The sequence below is a fragment of the Chiloscyllium punctatum genome, chromosome 19 (genome assembly GCF_047496795.1).
Source record: "Chiloscyllium punctatum isolate Juve2018m chromosome 19, sChiPun1.3, whole genome shotgun sequence".
Lineage (NCBI taxonomy): Eukaryota > Metazoa > Chordata > Chondrichthyes > Orectolobiformes > Hemiscylliidae > Chiloscyllium > Chiloscyllium punctatum.
This window is the reverse complement of record NC_092757.1, coordinates 85188643-85206886: the sequence shown is the minus strand read 5'-3', so window position 1 is coordinate 85206886 and position 18244 is coordinate 85188643. Positions and strand designations below refer to the sequence as shown.

General features: G+C 47.4%; 1 protein-coding gene across 24 annotated transcripts in view; it reads right to left on the bottom strand.

Annotated features, from left to right (window-relative positions):
• The window catches only part of LOC140491556 (RNA-binding protein Musashi homolog 2), a 573466-nt gene that overhangs the window by 92625 nt on the left and 462597 nt on the right, over positions 1-18244 (bottom strand). For 15 of the 24 annotated variants that reach the window (XM_072589910.1, XM_072589909.1, XM_072589920.1 and 12 more), the window contains exon 11: positions 3211-3327. In XM_072589910.1, the coding sequence (XP_072446011.1) occupies positions 3211-3327 (117 nt within the window). The remainder of the gene's footprint in view (positions 1-3210; positions 3328-18244) is intronic. The other 9 variants (XM_072589912.1, XM_072589919.1, XM_072589925.1 and 6 more) reach the window with 1 other exon arrangement.

The following is an 18244-nucleotide window of genomic DNA, read 5'->3' as shown; positions in this document are numbered from 1 at the left end:
GGAAAGACCTCAACTCTTGACAGTGCAGTTCTCCCTCAGTTGGAGAGCCTCAACTTGGGTTTTGGGATCAAGTGTCCAAAGAGGTCTTGAACCCACAATCTTCTGACTGAGAGGAGAACATTTTCCACTCTGTGGGAGCTCTAGATTATGACAGCTGACCCTCTAAGCTAAAGGAAAAAGGTGGGCCAGTCCTTGCTGAGTGACTTTGAAATTCAGGCCAACACAAAATGGACACTTTTGAGCTCAGGGCAGGAACTGTCTTGGGGAGTGACGGGCAGGAGGTACAACTGCCCGATCTCTGGCTTGTCAGTGAGTTGGATGAAAAGCTTTGAAAGAGAGTTTAGGAATTTACACCACGGTGTGTTGTCACTCCTGCCTGGATGTCACAGGTTTCAAATCCCAAGCTCCAGCCCAATCCGAAGCCAGCATCTAAAACTGGTCAAAGCTGTATCCAATGGGGATGTCCACATGGAGCAGTGGGTGGGGAAACAGTGAAAAGGAAACTTTCCATCATCCGATGACTAACAAGCCATTACAAAACCAATGTGATGGCAATGAGACATGGGAAGATTGGATGGAGTGGGGGGTGGGGTGGAGTTGAGGCTAGGGAAACCCTAAATTGGATAGATTGTGCCTGTCCCTTTCTCTCTTTCACCTCATGCACCGGCCCAGTGCAGAGGGTAACAGAAGAGAGAACAGAACATTAAATTGCCCTAGATCGCCAGTTAACGAAACAACTTGAGTTTGGGGGAGGGTTTTCCTTCATTCACTCTCCAGCCTTGGAGATGAAGACGAGATTGCGCTGTTGATTGACGTTTGGATGGGGACAGTGACGGCTGTGGCAGGGAGGAGGAACTACATTGATGTTTCTGTCCTCTAAGACACACCTGCATCATGCTTAATGCAGCGCACGTTGTAAACATTTGGTACAAACCACTGCTACGTCTCATCGAACAGACTTTAAACCTACCCAGAGATAGTATGTGAAACACATGCTTCACCTCATGAGGCTAAACAAACATGGAAATGACAATTTTTGGAGTTTGGTCACTAGCCCTCAATCTCAGCACCCAGAAAAACACACAAGGATCTACCGCTGTCCTTCAAACCTGCCAGCCAGAGTCATCTTAATCTCCATTTGATTTTGGTTTATTGCAGTTATTAATACCCACAAACACTTTTTTAAAAAAAAGTATGATTCAGGCATAGAATCGTCAAATGCTTTGTTCTAATTTAATCTTTTGTTTTAAATGGCACCAAAAGCACTCTGATGTAACAAATGAAACAAAGTTAAAACGAATCTATCCATACTCTGTGGCCTGACGGGTCTTGTGCCAGATTAGCTGGTTAGGGAGGTGCAAACAGTGGGGAAACATGGGGCAGGCGAGGCAGAGACAGACAATGAACAGAGTCAAAGAATGATGGAAGAATGGTGGGATGTAATGGCGGGGGACAGGGTGATGGGAGCAGTGGATGGTGGGGAAGGAGGGATGATGGGAGCAGTGGATGGTGGGGAAGGAGGGATGATGGGAGCAGTGGATGGTGGGGAAGGAGGGATGATGGGAGCAGTGGATGGTGGGGAAGGAGGGATGATGGGAGCACTGGATGGTGGGGAAGTAAGGATGATGGGAGCACTGGATGGTGGGGAAGGAAGGGAATGATAGAAGAAGTGGATGGTGGGGAAGGAAGGGATGATGGGAACAGGGGATGTTGGGGAAGAAAGGGATGATGGGGAAGAAAGGGATGATGGGAAAGAAAGGGATGATGGGAAAGAAAGGGATGACGGAAGCAATGGATGGTGGGGAAGTAACGATGATGGGAGCAGTGGATGATGGGGAAGGAAGGGATGATGGGAGTACTGCATGGTGGGGAAGGAAGGGCTGATGGGAGCACTGGATGGTGGGGAAGGAAGAGATGATGGGAACAGGGGATGTTGGGGAAGGAAGGGATGATGGGAACAATGGATGGTGGGGAAGGAAGGGATGTTGGGGAAGAAAGGGATGATGGGAAAGAAAGGGATGATGGGAGCAACGGATGGTAGGGAAGGAAGGATGATGGGAGCAGTGGATGGTGGGGAAGGAGGGATGATGGGAGCAGTGGATGGTGGGGAAGGAAGGGAATGATGGAAGAAGTGGATGGTGGGGAAGGAAGGGATGATGGGAACAGGGGATGTTGGGGAAGAAAGGGATGATGGGGAAGAAAGGGATGATGGGAAAGAAAGGGATGATGGGAAAGAAAGGGATGACGGAAGCAATGGATGGTGGGGAAGTAACGATGATGGGAGCAGTGGATGATGGGGAAGGAAGGGATGATGGGAGAAGTGGATGGTGGGAAAGGAAGTGATGATGATAAGCAAAAAGAGAGGTTGCAAAGAAAGGGAAGGGAGGACAAGGATGAAGGAGGAAGAGCAGTGGGAGGAAATGGATGGAGGTAAATAGGTTAAGAATGGAGTTGGAAAATGAAATCCATGAATGAGGAAGATGAAAGAGAGAAAGTGGGAAGGGGGAGCATAGGTGAAGACAGAGAATGCACATGGCGCAGCAAGAGAGGAAATGAGGATGTGGAAGAGAGAGAGAAGGAAGAAGAGATGATGAAAGACGAAGAAAACAGGGAAAGGAATAAGTCTCAATTTATAACAAGACTTAAGAAAGGGGTAGCAATCTCAAAACTAATGATTGCTTCATCAAAACAGTGTGTTTTTAAAAAAAATTGCTCATAAAAGAAATGGACAGGATTGAATGGGGGCATAATCCAGCGACTGGCCAATCACCAGACTCAGCATCACAGATAAAGCCAGCACACATCATTCTCAACAAGCAATCCTTTGCAAGCAACACATGTTTGCATGGAAGGTAATTTGGGATTGACAATTTAATCCTCATTCTCCGTTTAGAAAAAAGCTCACTGTTCTCATTCCCCATGTCCATCCTAATCCCCCTCACCCCGCCCCCATTCGTTACGATACGCTTAGGAGCTCGGTCGTAACTACAGCCTTCCCTGGCACCATGCTCCAGGCCAACATACGCTTGGGGCTTCTGCTTGTAGATTCATGTAGTCCTTCCCCACCTTGGAACCCTCCTTCCCCCCACCCCCCCCGGCCCTGTCCAAATCCCCCACTATCCCCGGGAGAAGAGCAAGGAACCAACAGAGTAACGACAAGAGAGTGACGGTGGACAGCTGAGGCCACACAGAATACCGACAGAGCTTTACCTGCCCCTACATTCTGAGGGTATGCCATGTAGCAGCCTCTTCCACGGGTGCCCCTACCTGAGCCTCGTGCTGCCGCTGCCGCTGCTGCTACTGGGCCATAGGCCGCTGCTGGGAAACCTGGACAGAGGAGGGAAAGAAACAAGAAAAATCATGTGTAACTCTGTTTCAGTTATAACCAGATACTAGGCCTTAGACCACTGCTGGGAAACCTGGACCGAGGACGGAAGGAAATGAGCAAAATCATGTGTAACCCTGTTTCAGTTATGACCAGATACCAGGCCTTAGACCGCTGCTTGGAAACCTGGACAGAGGATGGAAGGAAATGAGAAAAAGGTGCATAAATCTAGTTGGAACCAGATCACATCATTTCGGGCCCCTGGGTCCATGTCAGCTGTCTGAATGAGCTGACTAAATGTTTCCACAACCCACACTCTCTTACACCAAGTCCCTTTAATTCCTCCCTTTTCAGACACTTACCCCTCTATGTAAGTTATGATTGATTCTGCCTCCCCTCCTTTAAGGCAGCATAACCCAGATCTCAGTAACTCACAGAACAAAACAAAACCTGCTTTCAGCTCTCCCATTGGTTACTTCTGGAGTCTCCTCACTCCAAAGTACTTTTATTTACTGGTTTCTTGACATCCACAGGAGAGCAAAAAAGCAGTTTGCAACTTGTTTCTGATGGCGCAGTCGTGCTTTTTTGTTATGTCAGGAAAATCCAGCAACCAATTTGTGCACAGCACAATCCCACATACAGTAAAACATTTTGTTACCGGCCCCATCAGTGACAATGGTTGGTGGGGTGGGCATCAATAACTGGCCTACACACGGAAAAGGAAAAATCTCTGTGTTCTGCTTCCAGTCGGCTGCAGGATCTTGGTCACATCTTTCTCAGCTGACAGATGAAGCTTCTGTTTAATCTCTTATCTATGAGATAACATCTCTGACAATACAGCAGCTCTTCAGGACAGCACAGAATGGACTCAAAATGTGGAAGAGCATCGGATAAAACAGGAATCGGCTTACTTCTTGCTTCTTATCTGCTTTCTGTGTGTAACAGTGAGAGAGTGAGAAAGAGAGAGAGAGAGAAAGACGGACAATGAGAGAAAGAAGCAACAGACGTGAGAAAGAGTGAAAGAGATGGCAGGAGCAAGAGAAATACAAATCGAGAGATGAAAAGAGTGAGGAAAAAAGAACCAAAATGAAAGAGAAGATACGTACGGAAAGATAAAAGGTGTTCAAAGTCCTAGCAGACATCACAGAAAAGAGGTGTTCGGCGGGGTGGCACAGTGGCTCAGTGGTTAGCACTGCTGCCTCACAGCACCAGGGACCATGGTTCAATTCCCACCTCAGACGACTATCATCCCGTGTCTGCGTGGGTTTCCTCCGGGTGCTCCGGTTTCCTCCCACAGTCCAAAGATGTGCAGGTTAGGGAATTGGCCATGCTAAATTGTCCATAGTGTTGGGTGCATTAGTCGGGGGTAAATATAGGGTAGGGGAATGGGTCTGGGTGGGTTACTCTTCGGAGGGTCGGTGTGGATGTGTTGGGCAGAAGGGCCTGTTTCCATACTGTAGGGAATCTAAATTAAATTAGATAGAGAGAGAGAGGACAAGTGATATAGTTAAATAGGTAGAGGAATCAAGATGGAAAGAGGAGATAGACATGGAGAGAGGAAGAGATAAGAGAGATATAGGAAGAGATGAAAGGGAGAGAGTGGGGTTTACAGAGATATAGTGAGCAATAGGAAGAGACTAAAAGAGTATGCTAGTAACGGGTAAGGGTGAGATCTAATGTCACCACTCATTAAAACGCCTGCCCACAGAAAGGGAAGGCAGGAAAGGGGAACGGAGGACACTGAGATCAGCCATGATTTCATTAAATGGTGGGCAGACAATGATGGGCTGAATGGCTGACTTCTACTCCCAGGTCTTACAGCTGATGACAGAGCAGCACTTCGAAAGCTAGTACTTCCAAATAAACCTGTTGGACTATACAGAGGGACCTTGATTATCCGAATATCAATTGTCCGTATTTCGGATTATCCGAAGGGGATCTCAAGGTCCCGATAGAAACATTTCCTCAAAGAGCTGTTTCAACCCCGATCGAGTCTTTTGTTTACAGGTACAGTGATTAAAAACAAACCCAGCTCACTGAAACGCTGCTGAGAACTGTCCTGGACAGTCCAGGCACTGTCGCTTAAATGACTGACCTCCCGCCCTCTCTCTCCCCTCACACTTTCCCAGGAGTTCTACATAGGGGTGAACCCTAACCACCCTCCTTCCACAGATAATCTCTCCAACATTGCCTTAACAGTTACAGCAAAACGTTGATTGTGTGTGTGTGTGTCCGTGTCTGTCTGTGTGAGTGTGTGCGTCTCTGTGAGTGTGTGTGTGTGTGTGTGTGTCTGTCTGTCTGTCTGTCTGTGTGTGTGTGTGTGTGTGTGTGTGTGTGTGTGTCTGAGTGTTTGTGTGTGTGTGTCTGTATGTGCGTGTCATTTGGTGACTTACCCCACAAAGGCAGCAGCAGTCCTACTGTTGGTGTCCAGCTGCCCTGGTATGGGGAGTGTCAGATGGGGATGGGGTTGGGGGTCGGATGGTGGTGGGGATGGACAGGGGGCTGGGGTTGTGGGGGGGCAGGCGGATGGCGGGGTGGTGTTGAACAGGGTTGGGGTTGGGTGGGGAGTGGATATGGGGGCGGGGGCTTGTACACAGTATGCTACTGCCTAGTCTCCTGAAGGGGGAGCAGACAGCACAGAAAAGAGGAAATCAATTAACCAAATAATCAATTATCCGAACAAAATAATGCCTGCCCATCTCATTCAGATAATAGATGTTCGTCTGTAATCTGTTGTGTGATTTTTAAGGTTATGATTAGTTGCAGTCAGTTGAAACGGTGGAACTATCAGCCAGTGTGTGGCATCAGCACTGCCTAGCAAAAAAACAACAGATAATTTTAATTTGTTCAGATGATGTGAGCACTTTAGGCTTGGTCAGACTGTATTACCTATCCCTAACAGCCCAGGAGCTGCCTTCCTGAACTGTTGCAGTTCATTTGGTGACTCGCTATGCTTTTGGGGAGGGAGTTTTAAGATTTTGACCCAGTCCCGTTGAAGGAACGGCGTTATGTTTCCAAGTCAGGATGGCGAGTGTCTCAGAGAGGAACTTGAAGGTGGTGGTGTATCCATGTATCTCCTACCCTTGACGTTCTAGATACAAGTGGTCGTGGGCTTGGAAGGTGCCTTGGTGAGTTGTTGCAGGGTTTCTTGTAGATGGTGGGGGATGTGGCTGATCTGAGCATAGCTACTCTTGTACCTTAGAGGGGCAGATAAAACTGGGTTTCTAAACCACTCTAAGACATACACTTTTTGGGAGGAAGTTTGTTCATCAATAACCTAATGGTCTCCCTGTGTACAACTAGTAATTTGGATTATTTTTCCTAGCTCAGAAATAAGAGTGGGTGAGGTTGAGGGGGTAGGGTTAAGGGGTCACCTCTCCTACTTTGACTGGTTACAACAAAGTAAGTTACTTTGGTATAAACTGCTGAGAGGTTGGGGGAACAAACCACCAGCCAGTTTCATTAATCCTGGCCCACGGTCATCCACACGCTTTTGGCAGTCAGCAGGGAAAGGGTTGGCCTTGGTTGTGAAGCCCACCACAGCCAAATACCCCACACAGTGTGAAGAAAAGCACCTTAATTCAGCAGATGACATGCGGAAACATAGCCCATGGAAGGGGGAAAGAGATAAAATTGATAAAAATAACTGAAAAGGTGAAACTTGGAGATGTACCAGAATGGAGGTAGGCTTTGGGCCTGTTCCATGAGCCAATGAGATCGAAGCTAATCTTTATCTTTTCGTTAAACACACAGCCCCTCTCAACTATCCCCCCCCCCCCCCCCCGCCCCCCCCTGCCCCCAGCGCCCGCCACTCCGGAATATTCAGGAAATCAGAGATTGGGGGCATATCCACATTTATCAGCTCCTCCCCAGGAAAACAATCAACACAAGGCCTAAGCTGTCAATCAATCCAACAACCAGCAGTCTAAATGGTTTAGGTGGATCTGCTATCATGTTGGGCAAATTCAAATCTTTTCCGATGCTCCCACTGAGCGTGGGAGCGTGTGAAGGAACCATCTGGAGGATGGGCGGACTGCAATAAGCCGAGAGCTCTCCAGGAGCTAAATCCTCCTGCTGTGTACTTCTACTGCCCATGGCTGTCTCTCACTCACAAGTGAAAAACAAACCCTTTCAACATCTGTGCTGGGAAATTTTAAACTCACAGGGATGGAAACACAACTTGGACTTCAATGGCTGTTTCCAATTTTGTCTGGCATCTTGGAAATGTCACCCAGGGTGAAACACAAAGAGATTTATGGTATCTGAGAATTTCAACTTTATTCTGCTTTGCTGCCGATCACTTGCCCAACCATGCAGACACACTCAATGTACAGGTAACTACATTACATAACAGCACCACTCATGACTCCTCAGATACTGAAGCAGTCCATATTCAAATGCAACAAGATCTGGACAATATCCAGGCTTGGGTTGACAAGTGGCAAGTAACATTCACGCCACAAAAATGCCAGGCTATGACCATCATGAGTAAGAGACAATCAAACCATCGCCCCTTGACATTCAGTGGTGTTACCATCTCTGAATTCCCCCACTATCTACATCCTTGAGATTATCACTGACCATTGACCAGAGACTCAACTGGACTCACCACATAAACACAGTGGCTATAAGAGCAGGTCAGAGGCCAGGAATACTGTGGTAAGTCACTCACCTCCTGACTCCCCAAAGCCTATCCACCATCTCCAAGGCACAAGTCAGGAGTGTGATGGAATACTCCCCACTTGCCTAGATGGGTGCAGCTCCAACAACACTCAAGAAGCTAGACACCAACCAGGACAAAGCAGCCCGCTTGATTGGCACCACATCCACAAGTACCCATTCTCTGCACCACTGACGCTCAGTAGCAGCAGTGTGTACCATTTACAAGATGCACTGCAGAAATTCGCCAAAAATCCTCAGGCAGTACCTTCCAAACCCACAACCTGTACCCAGTCAGAGACATCCGAGCAGCAGGAGAATTGCCGTTTCGGTCATGAGTCCTTCATCATTTTCCACTTGTGTTGTCACTTTCAGGGAACTGTGGACCTGTCCACCTAGATCCCACTGAGTGTTGATGCTACTAAGGGTTCTGCCATTTACTGTATACTTCCCTCCTGCATTAGATCTCCCAAAATGCATCATCTCGCATGTGTCGAGATTAAACTGCATCTGCCATTTCTCCGCCCAAGTCTCCAGCCTATCTACATCCTGTGTCCTCTGACAATCCTCCTCATTATCCACCGCTTCCCCAGTCTTTGTGTCTTCCGCAAACTTATGAATTAGGCCAATGACATTCTCCTCCAAATCATTTACAAACAGGGGGTCCCAGCACTGATCCCTGCGGAACATCATTGGTCATAGATCTCCCGTCAGAAAACACGCTTCCACCACTACTCTGTCATCTATGACTAGGCCAGTTCTGTATCCATCTTACTAGCTCACCACAGAGACATTGAAGGGTTGTGAATCTGTAGAATTTACTGCCCCAAGGTTTTGTAGATGCTGGGACACGTGACTAAATTTAAGGAGGGGACAGACAGACTTTTAATTAGTGACGGGGTTGAAGGGTAATGGGGAGCGGGCAGGAAAGGGGAATTGTGGCTGAGATGAGATCAGCCAGGATCGTATTTATTGGCAGATCCAGCTGGAGGAGCTGAATGGCCTCCTCGAATTTCCAGTCCTTATGCTTGTTCTCAGGCGAACCTTGCCCACATGGGGTGACCATTCAGAAGTACCTCCCCCCTTGGCCAGTCCTCCTCCCCTCCTACTTCTGCTCCAGTTTCTAACCTCTTAGCCCCTGACTTTCTTCCCTCCAACATTAGTAGCTGTGCCTTTTACACCATGGGCCCTGAGCTCTCAAAGTCCCTCCCTGAACCTCCCCTTCTCTTAGACCTCTTACCTGCCCTTCGAAAACTCGCTCTTTGACCAAGCCCCTTTTGGTCAGCTGTTTCCAATGCTTCTTTACATGACTGTGTCCGGTAACCCTGGGACTGTGAACACCTTGGGAAATTTTGTCAAATGAAAAGGTGTTTTATTAATGCAGGTGGTTGTTGGTATTATGTCTCCAAGAATCTCATCATGATATATGTCAGTGTAACATCACAGAATTCTCATGGCCAATCAGCAGATCCTGCATACATCAGCCTTTCAAACCCATCATTAGCTGCTGCCAACTTTCTACTTGTTTCCCGTAGCCTTGCACATTGATAATCAATTCCCACTCACGGTGGCTCAGTGGTTAGCCCTGCTGCCTCACAGCGCCAGCAACCTGGGTTCAATCCCAGCCTTGGAGGGCTGTCTGTGTGGAGTTTTACATATTCTCCCCATGTCTGTGTGGGTCATTGTGGGTGCTCTGAATTCTCTCACAGTTTAAAGATGTGCAGGTTAGGTAGCCTGGCCTTGCTAAATCGTCCATTACGTCCAGGTTAGGTGGATTAGACACGGGTTGTAGGACAAGAGGCAGTGGGGCTGGGTGGGATGCTCTTTGGAGGGTTGGTGTGGTCCCGATGGGCTGAATGGCCTGCTTCCGCACTGTCAGGATTCTATGATGCTAATGCCCTCTAGCATCCCTGGAGGTGAGTTTACAATGGTACAGAGGCTACTGAAAGTGAATCTAACTTTCTCTGGCATCTGAAACGGAATTTCTTTGACATTGTTCACACCCTCAACATTCCCCAAACTGCCCCAAAAACCAAGGTAATTTTTGAGAAGTTAAATAGGGGGAAGAGTGAGAGGCAATCTGTGCACAGCAACTCCCACAGACAGCAGTGAGGCAATGACCGGATAATCTGTTCTTTCCATGATCTCAGAAGGACTCAAAGGACCTGTCAACTCTCCAACCAAACAGCAACTGTGGGATCTTTCTTGATCACTTGAGGAGGCCAGTCACTAACTTTGGGGATATTTCTGGCAACTCAGTGCTCCTTCAGTACTGACCCACCAACCGTTATGAAGCACGCTACCAACTGAGCTGAATTGGTGCTTAAAGTTAATCAGCATCTGGACCGCTTGATTGAAGGGAGAGAGTCAGGACGGAGGTCAGGCTGTCTCAATAGACTTCATTCCTTCATCAGTGGTACCTCGCAGAGGAGGATGGCTCTCTCCCACTCTCAGGGCGAGTCTGTAAGTGGCTGGACAGACCGATGGGGATCCCACAGGCTCTGTTACACTTGGGGGCAGGCAATGGTCGCAGGAAGGGGGTGGGTGGGGCGTTGGTGTGGCAGCACGCTCCTTAGACTGTATCCACCCAGCTTCTGCTTTTTCTCCCACAGCAAGTCTCGAGGTGACTGACTCCTTCTCGGACACTCCTCTTCCACTTTGGATACTCTTGGGCCAGAGATTCCCAGGTGTCGGTGGGAATGCTGCACATCACCCAGTGAGGCCTTGGGGTTATCCCTGAGGCGCTTTGTGCATAGCCACTTGGAGAGGTTTCACATTCCCAGCACGATTCCCAGTTCAGCTGAATTCTGCACTAACCTACCTCCTGCCTGCTACCCCATTTTAGAGGGAGCACTGGTGTCTGCACTGGATAGCGAAGACTGGACTCCCTCAATGCTGTTTCCCAGCTCTGGGCCTGTAGCTCTGGAGGCCATGGCAACATTAGTGAATATGTAAATGCTGTCTCAATGTTACCAGACTTTTATCTTTATCCTTATTGCTTGATATGGAAAGCAAAACAAAATGGAGTCAGGATTCCAGGGATATATGAAGCAGTTTAGAAGGCAGCTCAACACCACCTTCTCATTTAGGGATGGGTACTGAATGCCAACCCAGCCAGTGACATCTGAAGTAACCCTTCAGAGGCTGGCATCCCATCACCATTCACCCTTTAAAATCAGATTTATTAGAATTCGATTTATTGTCACGTGTTATACAAAAATACAGTGAAAAGTACTTTATCGTGCAATAAATGCCATGGTCTGGCGTCATCTTGCAACACTGAATACAACGCAAGATTTTACTGCTGTACGGTTTATCTTGTAACCCTTCTGTTTGCGGCTTCACATTCACAGGGCTCTCTGTAACAGCACTGCCTCTCACAGGTCTCCAGCACAGTCAATATCCCGGACATTCACCCTTCTGTCAGCCAGGACTCCCTGACTGGACCAGGTTAACAGCCCCAATCAGGGAATTCCTATTCTATGAGGTCCACCTGGCTGACCTCGTTACAGCGCCCACATCCGATGAACGAACAAAATGAAAATATTAAGAGTGACTAAGAGTCCGTGAGATGGACTTCTGGGCCAAAGAGTGGATCCATGTAAAGATAAAGCCGCCATTGCTCCAGAGAACAACTGAGCTGCTCTTTCATTAGAGAGACAACAGGTGGTGGTTTAACCTGAGGGTCACCACATTTCAGGAAAGGGGGCCACATTGGGAAGGAAGCACCTTCATGGTTGTCTCAGCTGGTGGAGGTGACCCACACTGTTGGCATTGCTGTCATTCGCAAACCAATTGTCCAGCCAACGGAGCCAATCGACTCCGACAACAAGCAGTCTGGTGCCTTGTTTGTGGCAATTCTGGATGGATAAGATACATTGGGCTGAGTGATCCTCTCTCCCCCCCCAACTCCAGGTTGTGTTGGATGTAAAAATCTTCACCACCGCAGTCACATTCAGTGGGTGGCAAAATCGGATTGGCCGGTCTACAAGAAGGTCACGAGCACAGCCAGCTGAAAGCTACAGGCCTATATATGAATTGAGGAACCCACAGCTATCAGAAATACTGAGAGGGTCACTTGAAGAACCACAATCACCCTCTCAACTACTTCTAAGAAGTTTTATTTTGTTTCATTTATTCACTTTGTGGGATGTGGGAGTCGTTGGCGGGGCCAGCGTTTATTGCCCATCCCTAGTTGCCCCTTGAGAAGATGGTAGTGAGCTGCCATCTTGAACCGCTGCAGTCCACCTGCTGTGGGTTGACCCACAATGCCCCGAGGAAGGGAATTCCAGGATTTTGACCCAGCGACAGTGAAGGAACGGCGATATATTTCCAAGTCAGGATGGGGAGTGGCTTGGAGGGGAACCTGAAAGTGGTGGCATTGCCATGTAACTGCTGCCCTTGTCCTTCTAGACGGAAGTGGTCATGGGTTTGGAAGGTGCAGTCCAAGGATCTTTGGTGAACTTCTGCACTGCATCTTGTCGATAGTACACACTGCTGCTACTAAGCATCAATGGTGTAGAGAATGGATACTTGTGGATGTGGTGCCAATCAAGCAGTTACTTTGTCCTGGATAGTGCCAAGTTTCTTCAGTGTTGTTGGAGTTGTACCCAATCCAGACAACTGGGGAGTATTCCATCACACTCCTGACTCATGCCTTGTTGATGGTGGACAGGCTTTGGGGGAGTCAGGAGGTGAGTAAAAATGACTGCTGTGTTCAAGTATGGTAAAGAAAGATCCATGCAAAAACATGATGAGAGCAGCTGCTTAAAAGTAGAAAGAATCCTTCAAAGCGAGTAAACTGGCTTTCACAGGAAGGTGGACGGTCTGAAAATCTCATAGAGAAACCCATTGAGCAACATACAATGTGGTCCACACAGAGAGTGCAGTCTCCTGATCAGAGACGAGTGCTTCATCAACCAACAACGGCCAGTATTTGCTCAAAGGGAAAAAATAGTCACCGAATGTGAATTACTCAGTCACTCGAGTGTGATCTGTTTAGAGTCCAAAAATCTTGCTTAAGGAATGGACATGTATGTTTCCTCAGCCATCTTGTCAAAACCAAACTGAAGTGAAACGGAACTTGTGTCAATACGTCAAGTTTATTTTTACACATTACTGAGAATAAATTACATAGAAACTCACTGGAATGTCATTGGCAACTTCAGTCCAAAAAAAAACTCTTTTTAATAAAGAGCAGTTTTCTGAACATTTCTTCCTGGGTAGCTCTACCCGCTTAATTCAACTCCAACTGTAGCAGCTGGATATTTTCCTTTTATGAAAGCATATTAATATATTTACTTCAAATACACACAGCAGTCAGTGTGAGGATGAAGGGAGATTTATCGTAGAAACTTCAAAGGTTTCCTGGCCCCTGGGAAAAGAAATATTCCATCCAGCGATTCACTGATGTGTTCCAAGGAAGATGTTTGGGACCAGTTCCAGGTTGACTTAGTTGAACTGGTGAATGAGCTACCTCACAACAGTAATCCAACCACTCTCTTCACAAACTGTCACAGCCAAATTAACACCAATTTAAGCTGAATTGAACCGTTGGGAACCAGATCTTTTCAATGAAACAATTTTGGTCTAAGAGCCTGGGCTCGAGAATGTAAGTCAAGCAGATTGCATACACTTCCATGACACTAATTGCAAACTACTCGCATTGTTGGACTAGCTATAGTCTTGCAGTAATAGACAATTAGACAAATCTTCCACAAAACAATCTTAGTCATACAGTCATACAGTACAGGAACAGACCCTTCGGCCCAATCAGTCCATGGTGATCATGCTCCCGAACTAAACTCATCACCTGCCTGCGCTTGGCCCATATCCCTCCAATCATTTATTCAATTACTTATCCAAATTTCTTTTAAATATTGTAACTGTATCCGCATCCATCACTTCCTCAGGAAGCTCATTCCGAACTCGCTGTGTAAAAAAAAGTTGCATCTCATGTCTTTTTTTAAAATCTTTCTCCTCTCACCTTAAAAATATACCCACTTAGTCTTGAATTCCCCCACCCTAGGGAAAAGTCATCTGCCATTCACCCCTGATCTCTGGCCCTCATGATTTTATAAGCATTTGTAAGATCACCTCTCAACCTCCTGCACTCCAGCGAAAAAAATGCCAGCCGATCCAATTAGCTCAGACCCTTCATCATCAGCAGCACTCCAGCAGAGAAAGAGACCATGCTGGTGTTTGTACACCACACTCATAGCTTCTGCAGATCCTTCTAGTCAATTCTCCCTCAAGGATTTAAACACAGGGGGTCGGTTAGCTCAGTTGACTGGACAGTTGGTCTGCGCCACAGCGTGATACCAACAACATGGGCTCAATTCCCCCTGCACTGGGTGAGGTTACAATGAAGGACTCTCTTTCTCAATATCATCCCTCACCTGAGGCATGGTAAACTCCCTACCACTCATCTCCCTCCAATAGGAGAGTAGGTCTACAATGATCTCATTGGCTCACATGCAATCATCTTATTTACCTCAAGCACTCCTTGTGGTAGCAAGTTCGAGATTCCCACCACTTTCTGCTTAAAGAGGTTTCTCCTGAATTCCTTTAATGGTCCCTGTCTGACATTTAGATGGCACCTAATTTAGGCACCTTTGCAAGTAAAGCCATCTTTGATTAAGTCCCACATAGGAGGTTAGTGAGCAAAATTAGGGCGCATGGTATTGGGGGAAAAGTACTAACTTGGATTGAAAGTTGGTTGGCTGATAGGAAACAAAGAGTAGTGATAAATGGCTCCACTTCGGAATGCAGGCAGTGACCAGTGGGATACCGCAGGGATCAGTGCTGGGACCGCAGCTTTTTACAATATATGTAAATGATATAGAAGATGGTATTAGTAATAACATTAGCACATTTGCTGATAATATTAAGCTAGGTGGCAGGGTGAAATATGAGGAGGATGTTAGGAGATTACAAGGTGACCTGGACAGGTTAGGTGAGTGGTCAGATGCATGGCAGATGCAGTTTAATGTGGATAAATGTATGGTTATCCATTTTGGTGGCAAGAACAGGAAGGCAGATTACTACCGAAATTGAATCAATTTAGGTAAAGGGGCAGTACAGAGAGATCTGGGTGTTCTTGTACACCAGTCAATGAAGGTAAATATGCAGGTACAGCAGGTAGTGAAGAAGGCTAATAGCATGCTGGCCTTCATAACAAGAGGGATTGAGTCTAGAAGCAAAGAGGTTCTTCTGCAGCTGTATAGGGCCCTGGTAAGACCACACCTGGAGTACTGTGTGCAGTTCTGGTCTCCAAATTTGAGGAAAGACATTCTGGCTATTGAGGGAGTGCAGCGTAGGTTCACAAGGTCAATTCCTGGAATGGCAGGACTATCTTATGCTGAAAGACTGGAGCGACTGGGCTTGTCTACCCTTGAGTTGAGAAGACTGAGAGGGGATCTGATTGAGACATATAAGATTATTAAAGGATTGGACACTCTGGAGGCAGGAAACATGTTTCCGCTGTTGGTGAGTGCCAAATCAGAGGACACAGCTTAAAAATACGGGGTAGACAATTTAGGACAGAGATGAGGAGAAACTTCTTCACCCAGAGAGTGGTGGCTGTGTGGAATGCTCTGCCCCAGAGGGCAGTGGAGGCCCAGTCTCTGGATTCATTTAAGAAAGAGTTGGATAGAGCTCTCAAAGATAGTGGAATCAAGGGTTATGGAGATAAGGCAGGAACAGGATACTGATTAAGGATGATCAGCCATGATCATATTGAATGGTGGTGCAGGCTCGAAGGGCAGAATGGCCTGCTCCTGCACCTATTGTCTATTCTTTAAGTTTATTCTAGCAAAACCCTTCTTGATCTTAGAAATGACGTTGTTATTGGATTACAAAGTTAAAAATCACACCATACCAGTTTATAGTCGAACAGGCTTAATTGGAAGCACTAGCTTTCGGAGCGCTGCTCCTTTGTCAGGTGATTGTCATTGGATGGCCTCTTGCTGCACTGTTGGGATTCTATGAGTCATATCAGAGGCAGAGCAAACTCACCCCAAACTCAGGTACCTGCAGTCTCCTGCCTTATTGGCAGCAGAACTCCAGGCACAGATCACACTTAGCAGTCTCCCACGGGAATCCCACCATGGCATATGGCGCAAGTTGAATTCAACAAAACCCTGGGATTAAGAGACGACAGGGGTGTTTTGGAGACTTTTAGATTATTACGTGAATACGTGAGGGATGGAGGGACATGGACGGAGGGCAGGCGGAAGAGGTTAGTATAATTTGGCATCATGTTCAGCACAACATCGTGGGCCGAAGGGCCTGTTCCAGTGCTGTACAGTTCTTTAGCCCAGGTACTGAACTTTCATTCATCACTGACCAGGCCAGCATTAATTAACCATCCACAATTGCCCAGGAACGTATCAACCACACTGCTCAGGATCTGGAGTCACGTGGAGACCAGACCAGGTAAAGATGTTCCCTTCCCTAAAGGACAGTGGTCAACCTGACCTGATTTGGCAATCACTCGACTCTTAGAACTGTACAGCACACAGGAACAGGCCCTTCGGCCCACCATGTCGTGCCCAACATGACGCCAAATTAAACTAATCCCTTCCACCTGCCCTCGGTCCATATCCCCCCATTCCTTTCATATTCATGTGCTTCTCTAAAATTCCCTGAAACGCCCCCTATCGTATCTTAAATCTCAGTTTTTGTTGAATTCAACTTCCACCATCTGCCGTGGCAGGATTTGAACTCAGGTCCCCAGAACATTCCGGGGTCTCTGGATTCACAGCCTCGGCCATCACCTCTCTGCGTGGCCAGCCTTACCTTGAATGAGAACCAAGAGGCAGCACTGGAGACCATTTGGCCCATCAAGACAGTCTTGGCTCTTTTCGCAGAGCAGTCCAGTCGCTCCTATGCATGCATTCTCTCCCCATAGTGCTGTGATTTTAATACCCCCTTCAGGTATTGAATTAATTCCCCCTGGAAGGCAGCGATCAATGCTGTTTCTAGTAATGAATCTCAGACCCTAACCATTCACCAAGTAAAAATGTCTTCCCTCAATCTATTGACAATGGAAACAGTTTGGTGTTGAAAAGCAAACAGGGCTGGAGCTAGGAAGAGGAAACTAGAAGCCAGAAAGATTCTAGGCTCTGATTTCTTTCTTCTTGTTTTTGTTTATTTTATCTGTGTGTGTCTCGCTGCCTTTTTGCACTTTTCTTTTCTTATTACTGTCACTGAGCCCTGACGCGATACAATTCTCTTGAGCCTTAGTTCCCAAGCTCAAACCACAGAACTGAGAGGGAATGTGCAAATCGAGGGCTCAGCTGCTCTGTGATCCGATAGGGCAACAAAACGCATCACCATGGCAATGAAAGGACCTGTTCTACCAAATGAAAAGAGCTATCGCTGCCGGTGGGGGAATATCGGACAAAGCAGAGGCGGGTAAAGGAGTGCAACTCTGTCCCGATGGTATCCCAACCCTCCCTCATTCACAACACTATCAGGGAGGGCTCTACTCCCCTAGCCTTTGCTGAAACCATCTCCAGTGTTGAAATGTCCAATACCGGGGGAAGCATGCATTTAAGGTGAGGGGGGGGAAGTTCAAAGGAGATGTGAGGGGCAGGTTAATGGTAGGAGTGTGGAACGTGCTGCCAGAGGTTGTAGCGGAGGCAGGTGTCATAAGGGGTGGTTAGATAAGCATACGACACTCAGACTGAGGGAATTCATTCCCACCTCTGTCTGAAGTTGGAGACTCCATATTTTGCAAGTCAGGATTGTAGGGATATGGACTGAGGGCAGGCGGAAGGGATTAGTTTAGTTTGGCGTCATGCTCAGCACAGCATTGTGGGCCGAAGGGCCGGTTCCTGCTCTGTCCTGTCCTACGTTCCATCTCGGAGAGTCTCACACCAGATGAGGTCATCTCACCTTGAAAACAGCCCCTTTTGTGTTCTTGATGGCACCATCAGAGTTTGCACAATGTTTATCCAGCAGTCCAATGCAAGTGCCTCCCATTCCCTCCCACCACCCCCCCCCACCTCATGTGTAGATCCAGGCTCAGCACACCCCAACTCCCCCTTGCCGTTTACTCAGACTCAGCAGAATCCTGGAAAATCACAGCAGGGGAAGAGGTCATTCAGCTCACCAGCTGAATGCCTCTTTGTAACAGCTGATGTGCATTGCTCTCCCTGCTCTGTACCTGTAACCCCTGGATGTTCCATAACTGCAGGTACACATCCAACTCCTGTCTTATGCTTTTCACCTAATGGGCTTTCTGGCAGAGATTCT